This window comes from Rhinopithecus roxellana, chromosome 13 (genome assembly GCF_007565055.1).
Source record: "Rhinopithecus roxellana isolate Shanxi Qingling chromosome 13, ASM756505v1, whole genome shotgun sequence".
NCBI lineage: Eukaryota > Metazoa > Chordata > Mammalia > Primates > Cercopithecidae > Rhinopithecus > Rhinopithecus roxellana.
In genome coordinates, this window is record NC_044561.1 from 30,872,917 (window position 1) to 30,894,158 (window position 21,242).

Consider the following 21,242-nt stretch of genomic DNA (forward strand, 5'->3'; position numbering starts at 1 on the left):
TGTCACATCCCAATCCCACTAATCTGTACAAAGCTGTCATCATCTCTCACCTGGATTATTGAAATAGACTCTTACTGGAATAGCCTATTATTGCAACAGCTCCAAGGGCAGATCTCCCTGTGCTTTGTTCTTGCCCTTCTCCTCCCTTCAGTCTATTCTTAATACAGAAGCCAGCTGGATTCTCTTGAAATATGTCATATCATTTCACTCCTCTGCTCAAAGATGGCCAGTGGTTTCCCATCTCACCTAGAATAAAACCCACAGCCCTGTGGTGGCCCTTATGGCCCTCTGTGTTCTGCTCCAATCCACCCATCCCTTCTCTGAGCTCATCTTCCACCAGTCCAAGCCCAGCTCACCCAACTTCAGTCTCACTCTTCTTCAAAAATAGCATTAGGCTGCTCCCACCTTAGACATTATATTTTCCCTGGCTGCAATGCTCTTCTCCCAATATCTTTAGAGTGGTTTTCTCATTACCTTCAGGCTTTTGCTCAAAAGTTGCCCTCCTAGCAAGGAATTTCCTCGCCTCTCACTCTGACATGTCAATGCCTGTCTTCCTGTTTGTGACCAATTCCCCTTCTAAAATAAAAGCTCCAAAAGTCAGATGTGTATCTCTTGCTCATTGGCACATCCCAGTGCCTCACACAGTATCTGGCTAGGCATTTTACAAATAAATGAAGAAATAAATGAACAAATCATTGGATGAGTGAGTTATTCATTAGAATCATGGACATGATATATATATATATATATATATATATATATATATATAAAACCATGAATTGAAGTAAAACAACAACAACAACTAAATATAGGTGAATTGTAATTCTATCACATTTCCGAAATGGTTATCATTGGAATACATTTACCATTACAAGGTAAGTTGAGTCCTTGAGAGGAACAAAATAGAAAACCATTATTTTCCTGTGTGGTTTTCTTTTTTTCATCATTAAATGAGATTGATTCTCTGCCACAATGAAACATTGTCTGAAATTCCTTTTGGAAAGAAGAGGGTAAATTTAATACTTTCACTCATCTCTCAGCACAGGCCTCATCTAGAGACAGATGGAATCAGTAGGCAGCATTGGAATTCCCTCCCTTTAAGGTTCTTACCCATAACGATGGCTTCAGTTTTCACCATGTTACACTGAGTTGATTTGGATATCTCCCTGTTCCATGGAAACAGTCTTTGAAAAGCAGGTTAGGAAGTATCCTTGGAACCTAAAAAAAAAAAAAGTCAATCAGTGAGACCTAGAGCCAGGCATGGTTTTTTTCGTATTAAGATTGCTGAATTCCACCCCTTTGACATTATGATTCTCTCCATATGGTGTGGGATTAAGGGAAAGTTTGGAAGTCATTGCTGTGGGTTTACCTTGGGTGTCCTCACAAATAGCACATCATTGATCTTAGCCTTCTCTAAGTGTTACCTTTTGCCTACAATGATTGTGTTGTTGAACCAGCAGTTGTGATTGAGAACAATTCTCCTGTAAGTCTAGATGGAATTATGTGGCAAACCCAAAAGCCTTTATGACAACCCTTCATTGCACCCATCATCCCCACTTAAAGACCACCAGCTGGGTATACAGGATGTTGCCAACTGTGGCTTCTATCTGTGTTTATGTAGTCACAAAACACAACTGCCTGCGTCCTCACTGCACCTCACTGGTTCAAGAGTCTACTCAAAACAGACAGAAACGCTCCTGTGTTGACGGAACTCTGTGGTCTAAACCAAGATTTCAAGTGAATTCCTCTTGGCTTATCTAAAATTACTGTGCTGTAAAGTTGGAATCTTATTAGAAGAGAATATTATTTGAATATATGTGATTTCCTTTAAAATTATTTTCAATTTCAAAGCCCTTGGTGGGGGGAAAAAAAAAGAAGATGCTGGCCAGGCATGGTAGCTCACGCCTATAATCCCAACCACTTGGGAGGCCAAGGCAGGCAGATCACCTGAGGTCAGGAGTTCAAGACCAGCCTGACCAACATGCCGAAACCTCTCTCTACTAAAAATACAAAAATTAGCCAGGCGTGGTGGCGCATGCCTGTAATCCCAGCTACTAGTGAGGCTGAGGCAGGAGAATTGCTTGAACCCAGGAGCCAGAGGTTGCAGTGAGCTGAGATGACACCATTGTACTCCAGCCTGGGTGACAGTGCGAGACTCCATCTCAAAAAAAAAAAAAAAAAAAAAAAAAAAAAAAAAAAAAAAAAAAAGCTGATAAATATACTAGTCTGTGCTAGGTTTGCTGCAAAAACAAAAACAAAAAACCAACCAAGTAAAAAAGACCATAGACTTGGCGGCTTAAACAACAGACACTTAATTTCTCTCAGTTCTAGAGGCTGGAAGTCCAAGATCAAGGTGTCAGCAGGTTTGGTTTCTCCGGAGGCCTCACTCCATGGCTTGCAGGTGGCCTCCTTCTGACTCGGCCCTCACATGGCCTTTCCTCTGTGTGCACAAGTCCCTGGTATATCTCTGAGTGTCCAGATTTTCTCTTCTTATAAGGGCCAGTCAGACTGGATTAAGGCCTACCCTAGCCGCCTCATTGTAACCTAGTCACTGTTTTAAAGACACTATCTCCAAATACAGTCACATTTTGAGGAACCAGGGGTGAGGTCTGCAACATATGAATTTGAGAGGGGATGCAGTTCAGTCCATAACAGTGACTTACAAAAATAGCAAGTCGTATCTGAGTTTCAAAGCTACTCCAGAATGTAGGCACAGGCCTTATTGTCTCATAGCCTTTGTTTAGTGACCGTATGTGGCACCTTGTCTCAAGTGAGGGAACACACAGTATGAAGGACAGAGTATTTTAGCATCAGCATTATTTGTACCAACATCTATCCTTCCCAGAAAAGTACGATGGGAACAATCAGGACAAGGTCCTTATAAGTAAATCCTAAATATGAACATGTATTAATAAGAAAGCATTAATTTTTCAGAATTCTTATCTATTCTGGTGTTTACAAGCAGTATGATTTTAACCATATCATTTTAAATGGCACAAATATTCACATAACAAAACAGACTCATTACTCAAAAAAAAAAGCCCAACTTCTTTCACTTTCTGACCCTTTGCTTGGACAATAGTGGGTGAGGTGGGGAAGAGGCTGGCGAGGTGGATATTAAGCATACCCTCTGACCCTTGATCAAACTTCCTAATGATGATCAGACAGAGGATTATTGCCTAACAATTTCCAGTCTATAAAGACTGGCATGTGATCTGTACCCACCCAAACTGATTTACAACATAGAAAAAACAATAAATAGTTCAACAAAGGACAAAACAGTTTAACAATACTTCTCATGCTCCAGGTACACACGAGCAATGAAAGAGAACATGGATAACTCAGGCCTGCCGATTTTGAGGTTTCCCACCCTCCTGTGTTCCATCTGCCATGCTCTACTTTTCTCAAGAATTATAGCAGAATGAAAAAGCTTGTTCTTCATCCTGAGCTCTCAGAGTCCTGCTTTCTCCCTTCACCCACTGCCCTGGCTTGAGAAATTTCAAAAATATAAGGGGAGGCGGCAGCTTTGCCTCTCTTCCTTGAGCCTAAGCTAGATTTTTATTTCAATTTCCTAATCCTTCCATGGTCCACTGCATTGTTAGGAGTAGAAGTCAGCTCAGCTCAAATGAGAGAGAGGGAGAGGAAGAGGAACAGAGAGATGAACAAGATAGGGATTTCTTGTCTCAAACCGATGGGCCTCCAAATGAATGAGGTCAGAGGTTCACAATATGAAGACCCCCTAAAGTCTTCAGATGTCTCATTCATAGCTCACACTCACAATTATTAGATAAAAGAAGTAAAAAGGGAGGAAGGGAGGAATGGAGGAAGGGAGGGAGGCAGAGAGAGAGAGAGAGAGAGAGAGAGAGAAAGAAAGAAAGAAAGAAAGAAAGAAAGAAAGAAAGAAAGAAAGAAAGAAAGAAAGAAAGAAAGAAAGAAAGAAAGAAAGAGAAAGAAAGAGAGAGAGAGAAAGAAAGAAAGAAAGAAAGAAAGAAAGAAAGAAAGAAAGAAAGAAAGAAAGAAAGAAAGAAAGAAAGAGAAAGAAAGAAAAGAAAAGAAAGAAAAGAGAGGAAAGAAAAGAGAGGAAAAAAGAAAGGGAGAGAGAGAACAAGAAGGAGAGAAGGAAAGACAGAAGGAGGAAATTATGCAAGGGCTCCAACGTGTGTGCCCCTTTATTCTTCTTATTAAAGACTCTACATCCCGTTTTGTTGTATCTGAAGCTATGGGGAGGAGAAGGAGGGAGGAAGTGGCTAATACTAAACAGTCTGCCCACATACGAGGTAATGGTCTGACTCCTGTTAATGCCTTTCTCCTGTTTCTGTCAGATCTCACTTTTTGGTACTTCACCAGCTTTCTATATACCTCGTACCACAGTAGCTCTCTGGCATTTATCAGCAACCCTCTCTTGGAGAAAGAGAGTGTGATGGGGTCTTAAGCTAATGACACCTGGTGAAAAAATGAAAAAAAAATTTCTCTGAAAGTGACAAAACAGTTCACCTGCACACTACCCAAGCACATAATGAAAACACTTGTAATTCCCTTAAACCCAGGTTCATTTGGCTTTATGTGATAGACAGCTATATAGCGAAAGAATAGTTTTGAGGCGAGTAGTCAGTTCACCAGTTGGTGCCAACTCCTCTTTTTATTTCCAATATCCAGGTACAATAATAAAAAAAATATTTCAAGGGAATTTTTGAGTTTTCGGGGCACTTTGATTACATTTTCTCATTTGCTTTATAGAGCAATTCTCCAAGGGAAGCAAGACAACACTATTGGCCCACATGTATGAGACAAAGAACAACAGAAATAACTTGATGAAATGAAAACATTTACATTTTTTGGAGATTCAGATACCAGAGTCAGTCCCAGACAATACTGTGACTTTGAATAAGCAGGATATAATGCGTAATCTTCCTGTTCACTTTTTCGTTTATAAAAATGGAAAAAATCCTCCTGTGTTGACTGTTACGAAGTGTAATTAAACATATGTAAAAGAGCTATTTTGTAATAATTTTATTTCTGATACTTAAAAATCCTCCTCAAAGAGGAAGTAGGTAGATCAGGTTTCAAAGTTCAGAATTTCTGCTTCCTATTCAGGTACTTGTTTCCTCCAAGCAGCCTACCCTATACAGATTAATGGTACTCACATCCACGCCAGTGATTGACTTTTCCCCTAAATAGTTGCAGCCTCAACATCCTAAAGATGCCTTGGTCTCCCCAAGGATGCTGATTCTGAGTAAGACACAGTCTCTCTCCATGTGGGCTCTCCCTGTGGGATTGAGGAGATAGACAAGTAAATAAGTAATTGCTAATCATCACCGTGGAAGCCCTGTCACCAGGAAGCCCTCTGTATGGGTCACCTAGATGGTGGCAGTGAGACGGCCTTACGTCCACCTCCTGGTGATCAAGTGTCTTTTGTGTCATCTTGTCACCTCACTGTTCAGCATCCACCAACAGTTCTGAGAGGAACTGAAAATCAACTCCAAAGTCTCTCCCTACCATTGTCTGACAAAAGTAAAACACAAATTCACTTGAACAGCAACATTTTTCCTTACGTTCATTTCAAATAGTGGTCTTAAATGGCTCCTTAGGTAAAGCTTAACATTACCAAATAACTCTGTCATGTAATTTTCCTTTTTTTAATTTTTAGTTTTTGCGGGTCCATAGTAGTTGTATCATCATATAGTTTTCAACTATGATTTCTCAGAAGACAGGGAAATTATCTATACCTGAATGCCTCATATTATCTGCCTACAAAAGCCAGAAATATTTCCAAAAGGAACCAAAATAATTCACTATAAACCATCTTAGCTTTCACAACCCAACACTGTAGTTAGTTATTTAATAAAGTCAGTACAGCAGGAACATTACAGATGTGTATTTGTTTATTGCTTTTCTTTCAAAGTAGGATCAGGGTAGTTTCTTTGAATTAGAGTCTGTCCATTGGAGTTCACTTTCTAACAAAGAATGCACATAAATGATGCGCATGATGGGTGATTGTGATTTTCGTTTCAGATTTTTTTATATTCTTTTTTTTTTTTTTTTTCCCGCTTTGAATGGAGAGAGAACTTAGAACACTTGTAAATCAATCTAGAGTAGACAAGTTGGGAAAAACCTACAACTGACTTTTGGTAAGGGATCACTCAATAGTGAGAATAGATAAAAAATAGCAGCCTGGGCTAGGCACAATGGCTCATGCCTGTAATCCTAGCACTTTAGGAGGCCGGGGAGGGTGGATCATGAGGTCAGGAGTTCGAGAGCAGCCTGGCCAATATGGTGAAATCCCATCTCTACTAAAAATACAAAAATTAGCCAGGCATGGTGGTGCGCACCTGTAATCCCACCTACTCAGGTGGCTGAGGCAGGAGAATCGCTTCAACCCGAGAGGCGGAGGTTGCAGTGAGCCAAGATTGCAACACTGCCCTCCAGCCTGGGCAACAGAGCAAGACTCCATCTCAAAAAATAAAAAAATAAAAAATAGGCCAGGCACAGTGGCTCACGCCCATAATCCCAGCACAATGGCTCATGCCTGTAATCCTAGCACTTTAGGAGGCCGGGGAGGGTGGATCATGAGGTCAGGAGTTCGAGAGCAGCCTGGCCAATATGGTGAAATCCCATCTCTACTAAAAATACAAAAATTAGCTGGGCGTGGTGGCACGTGCCTGTAATCCCAGCTACTCGGGAGGCTGAGACAGAAGAATCACTTGAACCAGGGAGGTGGAGGTCTCAGTGAGCTGAGATAGCATCACTGCACTCCAGTCTGGGTGACAGAGTGAGACTCTGTCTCAAAAATAAATAAATAAATAATGTATGTATCAGCCTGCTAGTTAGAAGTACTCAGCATTCCATGAGCATCAGTTAACATGTGTTTTTAAAAGAAATGAGGAGTGTTGGTCAACCAAGGAGTAACTTAAATGGAGATGGGTTAAGAAAGCTTCCACTGTAGATCCTGTGTCTATTAATAATTCTAGGACATCTCTCAAAAAGCGTTTAAGAACTGTACAGTCAGCAACACTTACATTGCCTCTATCAAACGTCAATGTCTCAAGCAAAATCAGAGCTACATTCTCTGATGAGGCTTTAAACACTAATATTTGTTACTGTTGCTTGCAGTGAGGTCCTCATGTTTAAGACACCAGAGCCCACCTGGTACATGCTCAGTGAAGGGACGTATTTCTCTAGTTGCCAGATGCAGGTTTGCTTTGGACTAAACAGTTTCTAAAAAGAAAAGAAAAAAAAGGAAAAAAGAAAAGAAAGAAAAAATAGTTTTTTGAATATTCTCATGCACTTTGGAAAGTACTGGGATATGATCTCAGAATTCTGAGCCATGAAGCACAAAATAGGACATTTTTATCCTGAAAAATCTAACAGTATGTATGTGTCATTTTGATCCCATCAACTCTGCATGATCCCCTTAGAGTCTGGAATGCAGGCTTCTGAACAGAAAGATCTTCATTCTGAAGAAGAATGATCCTACAAGGATACAACTCAAATTATGTTTAGGTCAAGCACGATGCAATTCTTGTCCACATCACAGAAAATCGCTCTCTGCCATATTATCAGTTACACTTTTATGCCACTAAATTTTTGGAATACATTTGCTATCTGAGAGATGGTATACAGTCCAACACTGGATTTAAAATCTTAAGCATACATATGCAGTTAGTGCTATTTATCCGCATGTGGCACATGCTGATAAACTTCACTTTTAGCCCTGGATTTAGGATCTGCTCTGACTATTCCTTTTTTATCATTTGGGGTCTTTTATTCATATATTTGCATCCTTTTTACTGGCCGGGCGCGGTGGATCATGCTTGTAATCCCAGAACTTTGGAAAGTCGAGGAGGGTGGATCACTTGAGGTCAGGAGTTCGAGACCAGCCTTGCCAACATGGTAAAATCCCATCTCTACTAATAATACAATAATTAGCCAGGCATGGTAGTGCACACACGCAATCCTAACTACTCGGGAGGCTGAGGCAGGAGAATCGCTTGAACCCAGAGGCGGAGGTTGCAGTGAGCGAAGATCACGCCATTGCACTCCAGCCTGGGTGACAGAGCAAGACTCCATCTCAAAAAAAAAAAAAAAAAAATTACATGTGAACCATGTGACTAATGCTTCTCATGCGTCTCTTTTTGCTTCTGCAGGAGGGATTTTTGAAACAGTGGAAAATGAGCCTGTTAATGTTGAAGAATTAGCTTTCAAGTTTGCAGTCACCAGCATTAACAGAAACCGAACCCTGATGCCTAACACCACATTAACCTATGACATCCAGAGAATTAACCTTTTTGATAGTTTTGAAGCCTCACGGAGAGGTAACTATTTTCCCACTTTTAAAAGCTTCTTTGGGTGATGTGTCTGCTCTGCAAGTCACCTTCTTTTTGCTACCTGCCCTCTTTTAAAGCAGACATCTTTGTGCAAATGGGTTGCGGGGAATCTGGGTCTTTGATGTCACTGATCAATGCAATCTGAACTAACCTAATGGACGTTGCCGAGCACTGTTTTCTGGGCCTTTCTGATGAGCTTACCCTTCAGTGCCCTCTACTCTATGATTAACTAGTTCAGCTGTGAATGGAAAATGTCAAGCTTGATCTGTTTTTCTTTCCTGAAGCTGAGATACCACCATGAAATCGTGCGGTGCAGTCAAATAAAACATTGCGGAAGGTCACATCCACTGAGCATGTGGAAATGCCCAGGACACACATAACTGACACCCTGAATTTTAACAGGTTGTACACTACTGAGTTTACCTAGCATCCTCTCAACTTTTTTTTTACTCTTTTCCACAAAATCATAGAAATATGAAGATTAACCCTGTGAGAGCAATGTCTGTATCTGATCCTCTTTTTCTTCTGAACTGAAGCCAAGTGCCTAGCCTAAAAAATAATCTAATTCATATGTCGACTACAAGGTTTCTCTCACAGAAAGATTCATTCAGAATAGTGGGGTTTGTTTAGACATCTTATGGACAATTCTAGGAAAGTCTTTGAAGTAAGACCACATTCTATATAGTTGAGGGGTGGCTTCTGACAGGGACACTATCGAGTCACTAAATAAATGTGCTTATGTGAAAACAAAGGCTACTCATCACCCCAGATTAGGAAGGGTTCTTTGCCTCAGAGGGGAATCCTTGCCTGCTAAATACACACAAATACATGAGATACAATGAACACCATATTTATGCTGATTTCCAGGTAACTAAATGCTGGTTGTTTCCACATAGAATTAATCTAGTTAGATCATAGGTTGTGTCCACCTGACACAGCCTTCTGCAAGAATTCCAGTGTTCTTTGCAAACAAAATATAAAACTTATTTCCTTAGGAGCACAGATAAAAAATTAACAACATAGCAGGACGCAGTGGCTCATGCCTGTAATCCCAGCACTTTGGGAGGCCGAAGCGGGTGGTTAATGAGGTCAGGAGATCGAGACCATCCTGGCTAACATGGTGAAACCCCGTCTCTACTAAAAATACAAAACAAAACAAAACAAAAAATAGCCGGGTGTGGTGGCAGCTGCCTGTGGTCCTAGCTACTTGGGAAGCTGAGGCAGGAGAATAGCGTGAACCCGGGAGGTGGAGCTTGCAGTGAGCTGAGATTGCGCCACTGCACTCCAGCCTGGGTGACACAGCGAGATTCTGTCTCAAAAACAAAACAAAACAAAAATTAACAACATAATCTTTTTATATCTATGGCAGGACTTAACTATAAAAATATTTTCTTTTTCAAGATGTACTTTGAGATACGCTATAGTTCAAAATTGTCTATGGACAAATAATGAAACTGTGTATTTATACAGAATTTTAAAGTTTCCAAGCTATCCTCACATAAATTATCTCTATAATGTAGAGACAGATCTATCACTTTTCTTTCTTCCATCTCTCTCTCTCTTACACACACACACCTATGCAAACAGACACAAATGCTCATACACATTGTTGAGCAAATACTGTAGAAAGCCAACCACGTTTAGCAATGAAACTCTAAGCCACATAAAAATTGAAAGCTTTCCTGTGATCTGAAGTACCTGGCATACTTGTCAATTAAACACCCCCAGGGCTTCTTAAAACTGGTAATTTGCTGGCAAACAGAATTCAAAAGGATTGATTTTTCTGTCAAGTAATATTAGTATCCCAGAGCTAAATATTAACAGGAATCTCAATCCATTGCTTATGCTGGATAGAACAACAGTTCACACACTCCCATACTCTCGTTTTATCTGGCTAAATAATGAAAACATAACCTGAAAATAAGCTTCTGAAGACAATGACAATTTACACTCCCAGCACACAATGCATAAAACTGTACATCTTCATAGTTCATGCAGTAATTCACCACCAAAGAGCAGAGTACCAGAAAGTTTTCCTTGTAAACATATGCTGTTCCATAGATACCTGCAATATAGCTGTCAAAGCTGTATCAGTGATTCTGTCTGAATTATGTCAGGTAGCTATAGAGCCATATCATTTTTCTAACTATTTTTATTTGCAGAATGATATTATTAAATACAATGGATGTATTAATTTAGCGAATTTGATATTTAATTATCTGATGACAGTTCTAAATTCGTAGAATTAAAATATAAATTTGAAAGTGTGTTTAAGCTTTTATTTAATTCCTACCAACATAAGATTAATAGGCACTATTTTACACAGTTGTAGAGGGCAAACCGCCCCAATCTTTCTGGAAGGGCATTTGGTTAATATGTTTCAAATGACTTCAAACTATCTATACCCCTTAATTATAACTGGTGACTTGACTTCTGGAAATCTACTCTTAGAAAGTAGCATAAGATGCAGAGAAAAATATAAGAGCTAAGGTAAGTGTTATAGTATTATTTAGAGTAGCCAAAAATTAGGAGCAGCTTAAATGTTTTGGGGGATGTTTGTTTGTTTGCTTTTGGAAACAGAGTCTCACTCTGTCACCCCAGCTGGAGTTCGGTGGTGCTCTCTCAGTCCACTGCAACTTCCGCCTCCCGGGTTCAAGCAATTCTTGTGCCTCAGCCAACCAAGTACTTGGGACTACAGGTGCACACCACCACACCTGGCTAATTTTTGTATTTTTAGTAGAGATGGGGTTTCACCATGATGGCCAGGCAAGTCTCGAATTCCTGACCTCAAGTGATCTGCCTGCCTCAGCCTCCCAAAGTGCTAAGATTACAGGCATGAGCCAAATGTTTTATATTGTAGGAATGCTTAAATAAATGATGACACACCTATTCAATGGTCTATTCTACAGACACTAAAAATATGCTTTAGGAGAATTTGTAATGACTTGAAAGAAAAGACATGCTATGGCGTTGAACAAAGAAAGCAATGCATCAAACTGTATTTATATAATGATTCTAATTTTCCCAAATATTAATAGATATTTTTCCAAAATGATAGGATTAATCACAGGGCCCTTTTATCCTTACATTTTAAATATTCTAAATTCTCTCAGTGGGTGCTTATATTCTTATAATGAGAAAAATACATTTATAAGTAAATTTTTCAATAGATACTGACTTGATTTATTTAGGCTACCTGTCTGCCGACACTGGGGTAGAAAGAGGCCTGACGTTGAGCTGAAGCTCCCATCCAGTGGCCATCACTGTGTCCATTGTCTATGAAATGAGTGGATTAGACAAAATGTCTTCTAAGATCCCTTTGGGCTATGCTATTTCATTATTTGAAAATTAGTTAGACATCAGCACTGCTTATGAACATCCTTTAGCAGTATTTCATTAGTCTGGAACTTCTTTCTGAGTTTTGGAAAGATAGGAGCTAAAGCACTTTGGGGTAACCAGAGGTTCTGTCTTCTGAATTTTGTAGCCACATTAATATTTTCAATGCCACCCTGCTGCATGACAGAACTTAATTCATACAACATTCATCTGGCAAAGGACTTGTTGGTAACTAGAAGTGCTTTCAGGTAATACCATACGAAGCAAGGGATTTAGACTCCATCTGATCAAAGGTAATAAAGTGAGACCAGCAGGGAGTTGGTCTTGTGGTATATTGCTAATCAGTTCTAAGTTTACATCTATCATCATATTAGTAGCTCAAGAAAGTTGGAAGTTGGACCAAGTATATTTCCTCAATATAGGGATTATAAAAGATTTTTCCATAGTTGCATTAAAAAGAGGAATCATGAATGAAAAACTTAAACTCATAGAACTCTCTTTTTCTCTCCCCCTTTCCCTGCCTTCCCTCCCCATCATCTCCTCGTCGTTGGGCATCAGCATGTGACCAGCTGGCTCTTGGTGTGGCTGCTCTCTTTGGCCCTTCCCATAGCTCCTCTGTCAGTGCTGTGCAGTCTATTTGCAATGCTCTCGAAGTTCCACACATACAGACTCGCTGGAAACACCCCTCGGTGGACAACAAAGATTTGTTTTACATCAACCTTTACCCAGATTATGCAGCTATCAGCAGGGCGATTCTGGATCTGGTCCTCTATTACAACTGGAAAACAGTGACCGTGGTGTATGAAGACAGCACAGGTATGGGACTCACCCAAGACCTCACCTGACCGTGTCTGCTCTGAACAAAGAGAACAAAAGTATCAAATAGTCATTAAACTCATCAGGTGGAGCGCACAAAAATGCTCTTTTATATAAAGCTAACTGAATATTCTAAAGTAATTTAACAATGCATGTGTATATAATTCACATTTATTTTTGTTTGTTGATCCTTTCTAATGATTCTTTTATCATCAAATACAGAGCAACGTTTTTTAAAAAAGAAATATCACCTTATCGGGATGGGTTATAATCCAATCACAATATTAAATATGTATTTTCATTTTCCCAGCTCTAATAAGACTATGAACACAATTGAAAATGACCATGAAATGTGATTCCAACTTGATAAGTAGCTATGTAAATGTTTAGAAAAGTTTCTATGTAAGTTAACAAAGAGGAATTCATTTACAGGTTGTAGCAATAGAGTGGATTATTTCATGGGAAAGGGACTATGAATCCCTGGTGATGAGGGCTGAGTAAAGCTTGCATTCTCCACATGCCTGTTTAGGGTGCAGGATGGAAATATGGCTGCTTGGAGTCCAGTCCTCATCAGCCACTTTCTCTGACCCACCCCCATTTGAACTTTACTTTACTGGCACCTCCCCTCTGCTTTCTGCTTATTGTTCAGGCCCCTTTTTATTTAAAGTCGGGCAGTGACCCTCCATTGTCCACATAATAAAGTTGAATTCCTTCTAATTCAAAACTCTTCATCATCCAGCCATTTTCATTTTCATTAACCCAGGCACTAGCTTCCCTCATTGCCTATATTCTCACATGAGTTATGATGGAAAGTTTGTCTTTTCTTCAATATCCCCACATTCTCCTGACTCCTGTTTTCTGAGGCTGGCCCCTCGCTGTGTATGATCCTTTGCACGACCTTCACGGTGATGAACTCCCTCATTCTCCACGACCGCACGCAAATTTCCCTCTTCCTTAAAGCTCCCTGAGACTACCAGAGGGTTCACTAGCACTTTGGAAGCAAAAGCACTGAATCCCAAGTTATATTTCAAATATCTGTTTACATGTCTGTAAGACTGGAAATTTCTAAGCATCCGAATTTCATCTTATTTTTATGTTTATAACCTGCTACTGTCATAAGCCTGACATAGAGGAAAGAGTTTAGTAATTCCATATGGCTAGAATAATACCATTGATTGTCTGATTTTTCTTTTCTCCAAGAGTTGAAATGAGTTGCTTTCTTTGATCTACACATTTGGTAATAAGGCTACAAAAATTACAGGTGAAAATTAGTAAAGTGAAACACTGTCAAACTTTGCAATACGATTTCACTTTTCACTGCCCCTTTCACCAAGCACTAGCACTTACTATTCCTCAAAGGATGACTACATGCCTCCTCTTTGGTGTTAAATTCTGGTTCCATTTTATACTGTCAGATAAAAGTGACGAGTGTGGTTGGAAATATGCACTTATGTATTTTCTTGTGCCTCATCTCATTTAGAAAGAAGTGAAGATTCTAAGTGACTGGGTATATATTTTATAAATATTGTATTCGAAACAGTCCTATTAAGAATAATAAGCTACAAGCAGCCATAGTTTTAGAACTTTACCTGCTTGCTGTGAAGGAAGAAATCATTATCTAATCAAATCCACATGGATATTTTAAAGGGTTTTGAAAAAGAATATCACGTTGTAAACATAAGTGTGGTTAGATCTTGCATGTTTCCTACTTTTGCTAAACAGGAAATTTCGTGAGCTCATAAAATCAAGCTACATCTCATTATGTTGTGATCTCTGTGGTATAATCATCTCTCACCATTTCTACAGCAAAGTTGGACCATCTAAAATGAAAACATATCAATGAATAATATTGAAACTCCTGGATTTAATTTAGGAAAGAGTTCAACTAAAGATGTTGGCATTGTAGATTTCAAACTGTATTTAGACAAAATATAATTAGTAAGTAAATGACAGAAAACTTGATATTCTAACCACTCTCTGACATCAGGTGAGCCACACATATGTGACATCCATTTTGCAAAGCAAACACCAAGCTATTATTTCCATCATCTTCCACAAGAAACTGAAATGTCCTTTTCATCTTTGTCAAGTTCACCCGTGCTCAGTGACACAATAAATACTTGTTGAAATCAACAATCCAAAATGATTTGATATGTCGCCCCTTAAGTGAGAGATGATTCATGTTAAAATGATTTTTGCCCACAAAGACATTAAAAATGTAGATGAATAATCAATTGAGCCATTAAATTGGATCCCAGAGAATGAACAGGTCAACTGAGATCAATAAAAGCAGAAGCCTTGTGACTCTGAGTGGATTTTTATACTGCTTGACTCAGGGTTCTTGCTTGTAGTGATTATCACACCATAAAAAGGAGGAAACTTAGTAAACCTGAAAGAAAAGAAAGGACTTAGGTATGCTTAGCACCCGCCCCTACACCAGAATTAAGTACCCATTAAAGAGCACTTTATTGGGATTTGTTTAGGAGTTTGTTAAATAGCCTGAAGCCAACACAGATGTCGAGGGACCAAATGGCCCATTACTCCCATTGAAGTAAATGGGAGTAGTGAGCACGTCTCTAAGGACAAAATTCAATTCGCTAAATACTAGCAAGCAGAATTCTGTCCTCTAGAAGTTAAAATGTCAAAAGACTCTGGAGAACTCTTAGGAGGAGTAAAGTTTCGTCTCGCCTCATCTCTCTTCTCTCTCTTTTCTGGATGTCCTTCCCGTTAGTCACCCACTTGTCGCTGATTCGCACACCCAGAGGCGACCCCGGGCAATGAGAAATTGCTGCCCATTCGACCTCCTCTCATGATTCATTAGACCCTGGTGGAAACCTGGTTATCACTTGACACACAGCAAAAAGAGCTGAGAAGCTGAGCCTCAACCGCAGTGTGCGGCATATTCAGCAGTTTCTGCCTTCTCAAAGCCCATCTCAGGGAAATGCACCCACAGCCATTCCTGGAGAGCCGGAATCAGCAAACTTTTTCTGTGAAGAGCCAAGTGCTGAGGCTTTACCGCCACTGGGGTCTTAGTCAAAACTACTCCACTCTGACAAAGTAACAAGCAAGCACACGGACAATATGTAAATGAACAGACCCAGTGTGTTCCAATAAACCATACAGACCCAGTGTGTTCCAATAAACCATAAAGGTTGCAAAAATATATGCTGGGCTAAGTTTGGCCTTTTGGCTCTAATTCACCCCTGCTAGAGCCTTAAAAGATAAGACAACTAAGCCAAAAACTAAGATTGTAATTTTGTGCACCTATGAAGTGGTTTCAGCTCACGTCCACAACTCCTTCACTTTGGTGTCTGGGTTTTCATGCTCTTCTTTCCTCCTCACTGGCCCGCCTGGCTTCCTCATCAATACGTGTCAGTGCCATGTCTTGTTATCTCTGTGGGATTTGCCAGGTGATATTCTGGTTCATTGGATAAACAAATTTTCAAAGAGGTGTTGGGGGAACAGATGCCTTTCCTCACCCATCATAACGATCACAACTGACATTCCTGTAACAAAAGACAGGTTAACAAGAGAAAATCATAGCAAATTTGTTTAATCAAAGTTTTACCTGACTCAGGAGGCTTCAGAAATGAAGACCAAAGACCTAGGGAAAACTGTCTATGTCTATGCTTAGATTCAATGACGAATGAACAACATGTGGAAATGTGACTGGACAAAAGGGTAGAATCTAGTGATAGTTGACTGAGGGGAAAGGCCCAGCAAGGCCTGTGTGTTCGGATTCTTCTTAGCCTCTCTGTGCAGTATTCCTTCCTCCTGAGTCTGGGGCAGGACCCCTACGAAATGAGAGTCTTCAAGGGAAAAGAGAATCTTTCTAGATCTTATATCTTGCTTTGGGGGAGAGGAGTTCTAGTTTCTATGCTTCACTTGGGGAAGGGAAATTCTGCTTTCTATGACTCACTTCAGGGGATTAAAAGGGGTATGATGCTGGGGGTTAGGAGAAAGTCAGAAAGACCTTGTTTCTGAGACCTCCTTTCCAGTCTTTTTCAGTTCAAAGTAGTCAGATGCCAAGGTGCCATACTTTGGGGTGTCATGTTCTGAGCCCCAACAGTGTTAATGGCTAGTAATGACTTAAAATGCTGTTTCTTACTTTAAACTAATTATAGCACATTTTAAGTTTGGTTCTCTTAAAAGACAACAAAAGTGTTGAATATTGCATGCCACAGAGAGTGAGATTTCAAAGTGTTTTCTTATGCTTGGTTAGGTGATTACCTACACAGTCAGCATAGACAGCTGAATCCAAATAAGCAAGTGCTAATTCAAATTTCAGTGGCAAAACATTTTAAAAAAAAAAAAAAAGCAAAAAAACACAAAAACAAAACACCACCTATTCTGCTTAGCTTTTATTTTGTGAATGATTAAGAAAAACCTACTTTATAGTTTTGTCTGTCTCTCTTCTCTACTTTAACTTGTCCCTAACTAAACTGGCCCAAAGTTTATATTCATTTGGTTCAGGTGATATTTTCTGAAATGCTGGGGAAAATAGTCAAGACAGCACATACCTGCATACTCTGTACTGTGGCTGCCCTTTCCTGAGATCTAAATGGCTTCTGCAATATATTGTTTGAAAGTTTTATTTTTATATAGTTTAAAAAGAAGATTGCTTTCTTTAGAAAATGTTAAAATGGAGAAAAGTTTAAGGACATAAACAAAAATATCCAGAAAAACTATCACAGATAATGTCTTAGTGCATACTCTTTTAGCTATTAGATAGGCAGGCAGGCAGACAGACAAGGAGATAAACAGGTAGGCAGATAGATAAATAGATACATATATAATAGATAGATAATAGATCATGATAGATGATAGACAGATATTAATAGACAGATGATAGGTAGATGATAGACAGTAGGTAAATAAACGATGAATGATTGATAGAGGATAGATGATAGAAAATAGATCATTGGCCGGGCGCGGTGGCTCAAGCCTGTAATCCCAGCACTTTGGGAGGCCGAGACGGGCGGATCACGAGGTCAGGAGATCGAGACCATCCTGGCTAACACGGTGAAACCCCGTCTCTACTAAAAAATACAAAAAACTAGCCGGGCGAGGTGGTAGGCGCCTGTAGTCCCAGCTACTCGGGAGGCTGAGGCAGGAGAATGGCGTAAACCCGGGAGGCGGAGCTTGCAGTGAGCTGAGATCCGGCCACTGCACTCCAGCCTGGGCGACAGAGTGAGACTCCGTCTCAAAAAAAAAAAAAAAAAAAAAAAAAAAAAAAAAAAAAAAATGAAAATAGATCATTATAGGTAGATATTAGGTTGGTGTAAAAGTAATTGCGTTTTTGCAGCCGGGCGCGGTGGCTCACGCCTGTAATCCCAGCACTTTGGGAGGCCGAGGCGGGCAGATCAGGAGATCAGGAGATCGAGATCATCCTGGCTAACACGGTGAAACCCTGTCTCTACTAAAAATACGAAAAAAACAATTAGCCGGGGGTGGTGGCGGGCGCCTGTAGTCCCAGCTACTCGGGAGGCTGAGGCAGGAGAATGGCGTGAACCCAGGAGGCGGAGCTTGCAGTGAGCCGAGATCGTACCACTGCACTCCAGCCTAGGTGACAGAGCGAGACTCCATCTCAAAAAAAAAAAAAAACAGTAATTTCGTTTTTACTATTAAAAGTAGTGGCAAAAACTGCAATGACTTTGCACCAACTAACAGCTGATAGGTAAATGATAGATTAGATAGATATATATAAATAACCAGATGATAGATTAGATAGATAGATGATAGGTAGATGATCAATTAGATAGCGAGTTGATAAATAGTGAATATAGTTGACAGCTAAATAGATAAATGATAAAGTGTAGATAGATGATAGATAGATAGATAGATAGATAGATAGATAGATAGATAGATAGATAGATATGATAGATTCCCTTGTTTCATAGATATTTACTGCCAGGCATTATCCTAAATACTGGGGATAAATCACACACACAAAATATCTGACTTCATGGAATCCACAGTCTGTTTCTCTATTGAACAAAATATATAGTAAATATTTAGTATGATAGGTAGTAGAAAATGTTATGAAGAAAAATAAAGCAGCAAATGGTATTTGGGAGACTGACAGTAGAGATGGGATTTACAATTTTGTGTAAGAATACCAGGGAAGTGCTCTAGAAAATACCATTTGAGTAAAAATTTAAAGAGGATAAAAAACAAATCATGTAGATACCTGGGGGAGAGCATTTCAGACATCAGGCAGAGGGAACAGCCAGTGCAAAGGCCCTGCCAAAATAACTCTTTCCTGGTAGCACTGTGCTGAACCCTACCATTAAGCCTTTCATACCATGGAGGATTTGCATATGTAAATATCTAAAAGGACAATATTTAATAATTTCAACTTTTGTTTTAGATTAAAGGGTACATATGAAGGTTTGTGGCATGGGTATATTGCATGATGTTGAGGTTTGGAGTACAAATGATCCTGTCACCCATGCAGAGAGTGAGCACAGGTAGTTACCAATAGGTACTTTTTCAGACCTTGCTGCCTCCTCTAGTAGTCCCTAGTGTCTATTGTTTCTATCTTTGTGTCCATGTGTACCCAATGTTTAGCTTTCACTTATAAGTAAGATCATGGGCATTTGGTTTTCTGTTCCTGTGTTAATTCACTTAGGATAATGGCCTCCAGCTGCATCCATGTTGCTGCAAAGGACATGAGCTTATTCTTTTTTATGGCTGCATAGTATTTCGTGGTGTATATGTACCACATTTTCTTTATCCAATCCACCACTGATGGGCATCTAGGTTGATTCCATGACTTTGCTATTGTGAATAGTGCTGTAATGAACATCTGAGTTTGTGGGTTTTTTGGAAGAATGATTTTCTTTTGGATATATACCCAGTAATGGGATTCCTGGGCCAAATGGCAGTTCTGTTTCAGGTTCTTTGAGAAATCTCCAAAATGCTTCCCACAGTGGCTGAACAAATTTAAATTCTCACCAACAGTATATAAGTGTTCCCTTTTCACCACAGCCTCACCAACATCTGTTGTCTTTTGACTTTTTAATAATAGCTGTTGTGACTGCTTGTGATTTTTATTTGCATTTCTCTGATGATCTGTGATGATGAGCACTTTTTCATATGTTCTTTAGCCACTTGTGTGTCTTCTTTTGAAAAGTGTCTGTTCACATCTTTTGCCCACTTTTTAATGGGGTTATTTTTCTGTTTGTTGATTTCAGTTCTTTATAGATTCTGAATATGAGACTTTGGTTGGATGCATAGTTTGCACACATTTTCTCCCATTCTGTGGGTTGTCTGTTTACTCTGTTGATAATTTCTCTTGCTGTGCAGAAGCTCTTTAGTTTAATTGGGTCTCCCTTGTCAGTGTTTGTTTTTGTTGCAATTTCTCTTGAGAACTTAGTCATGACGTATTTGCCAAAAACAATGTACAGAATGGTATTCCTTAGGTTTTCTTTAGAATTTTTTTTTTGAGACAGAGTCTCGCTCTGTCTCCCAGGCTGGAGTGCAGTGGTGTGATCTCGGCCCACTGCAGCTCTGCCTCCCGGGTTCACACCATTCTCCTGCCTCAGCCTCCCAAGTAGCTGGAACTACAGGCGCCCGCCACCATGCCTGGCTAATTTAATTTTTTGGTATTTTTAGTAGAGACAAGATTTCACCATCTTAGCCAGGATGGTCTTGATCTCCTGACCTCATGATCTGCCTGCCTCAGCCTCCCAAAGTGCTGGAATTATAGGCGTGAACCACCACGCCCAGCCTAGAATTTTTATAGTTTGAGGTCTTACATTTAAATCTTTAATTCTTCTTAAGTTAATTTTCGTATATGGTGAAAGATAGGGTTCTTGTTTTATTCTTCTACATATGGCTAGCAAGTTATCCCAGCATTATTTATTGAGTAGGGAGAAGAATAACATCTTGAATTCTTGTTATAGACACCATTAAGCTAAATATTTAGACAAAAATTATGTAAGCAAAAGAAGAAACAGGGTGCTTCAAATAGGAACTTTCCTGTTCTAAAATTTACCTGTGGATAGGCCCACCTCCCAAAATTCACAACGACGTCATCCCTTACTTCCTTATAAATATGTGAACATTGAGAATACTCATGTACAGAGTATGTGAGTAAGTCTAAAATAACTAAAATGTTTGGGCTGCAAAGGAAAAACACAAGGACATAGAAGTTAATGGCTACTGAAGACTGAAATCTAAAGGGTCATGAAATAGAAGCTTTAGCTAGTCCTCTGGGCTTTCATGGGCAAAGTGGATGAAGGATTGAGGGAAGCAACTTTAGCATCACTGAAAGAATTAACTTTTAATCACCAGATCTCTCAGGGGATGAAATGCATTTCTCTCCAAAATATTTAACAGCCTGATCTGGAAGAGTTCAAGTCCAGGCTTGGGACACCCTGTCACAGGCAGGTCCTGATAGGGATTCCTGCAGTACCCGAGAGGTTACCCTGGAAGGCACATACAGTTGTTCCCAACTTTGGATAAATTGTTTTTCTAAAACCAAAATTGCCACTGCACTGTCCCATCATGATGCCACCCTGGTAAATCATACATTTCTTCACCTTTACTAATGCTGTCAGTCTGTCATTCCACAAATATTTATTGGACACACCAATAAATATTGGTACGGGGCATTGTTCTAAGCACGTGGAATACATTAGTGAATAAAACAGACAGAACCCACTGACTTCAAGGAACTTAGGTTCTATGGGAATAATAAACAATTTTTTCTTTCTATATAAAATGATTATAATTGTTAAACGGTGGTGAGTGCTGTGCAAG

The 21,242-nt window shown here is 39.6% G+C and overlaps 1 protein-coding gene across 7 annotated transcripts in view; it reads left to right on the forward strand.

Annotated features, from left to right (window-relative positions):
• GRIK1 (glutamate ionotropic receptor kainate type subunit 1) overlaps nt 1-21,242 on the forward strand; it is a 413,796-nt gene that overhangs the window by 247,895 nt on the left and 144,659 nt on the right. For 5 of the 7 annotated variants that reach the window (XM_010364919.2, XM_030914237.1, XM_010364918.2 and 2 more), the window contains exons 2-3: nt 8,145-8,312; nt 12,219-12,476. The exons of 1 other annotated variant lie outside the window; for it this stretch is intronic. In XM_010364919.2, the coding sequence (XP_010363221.1) occupies nt 8,145-8,312; nt 12,219-12,476 (426 nt within the window). The remainder of the gene's footprint in view (nt 1-8,144; nt 8,313-12,218; nt 12,477-21,242) is intronic. One more of the 7 variants, XM_030914238.1, reaches the window with a different exon arrangement.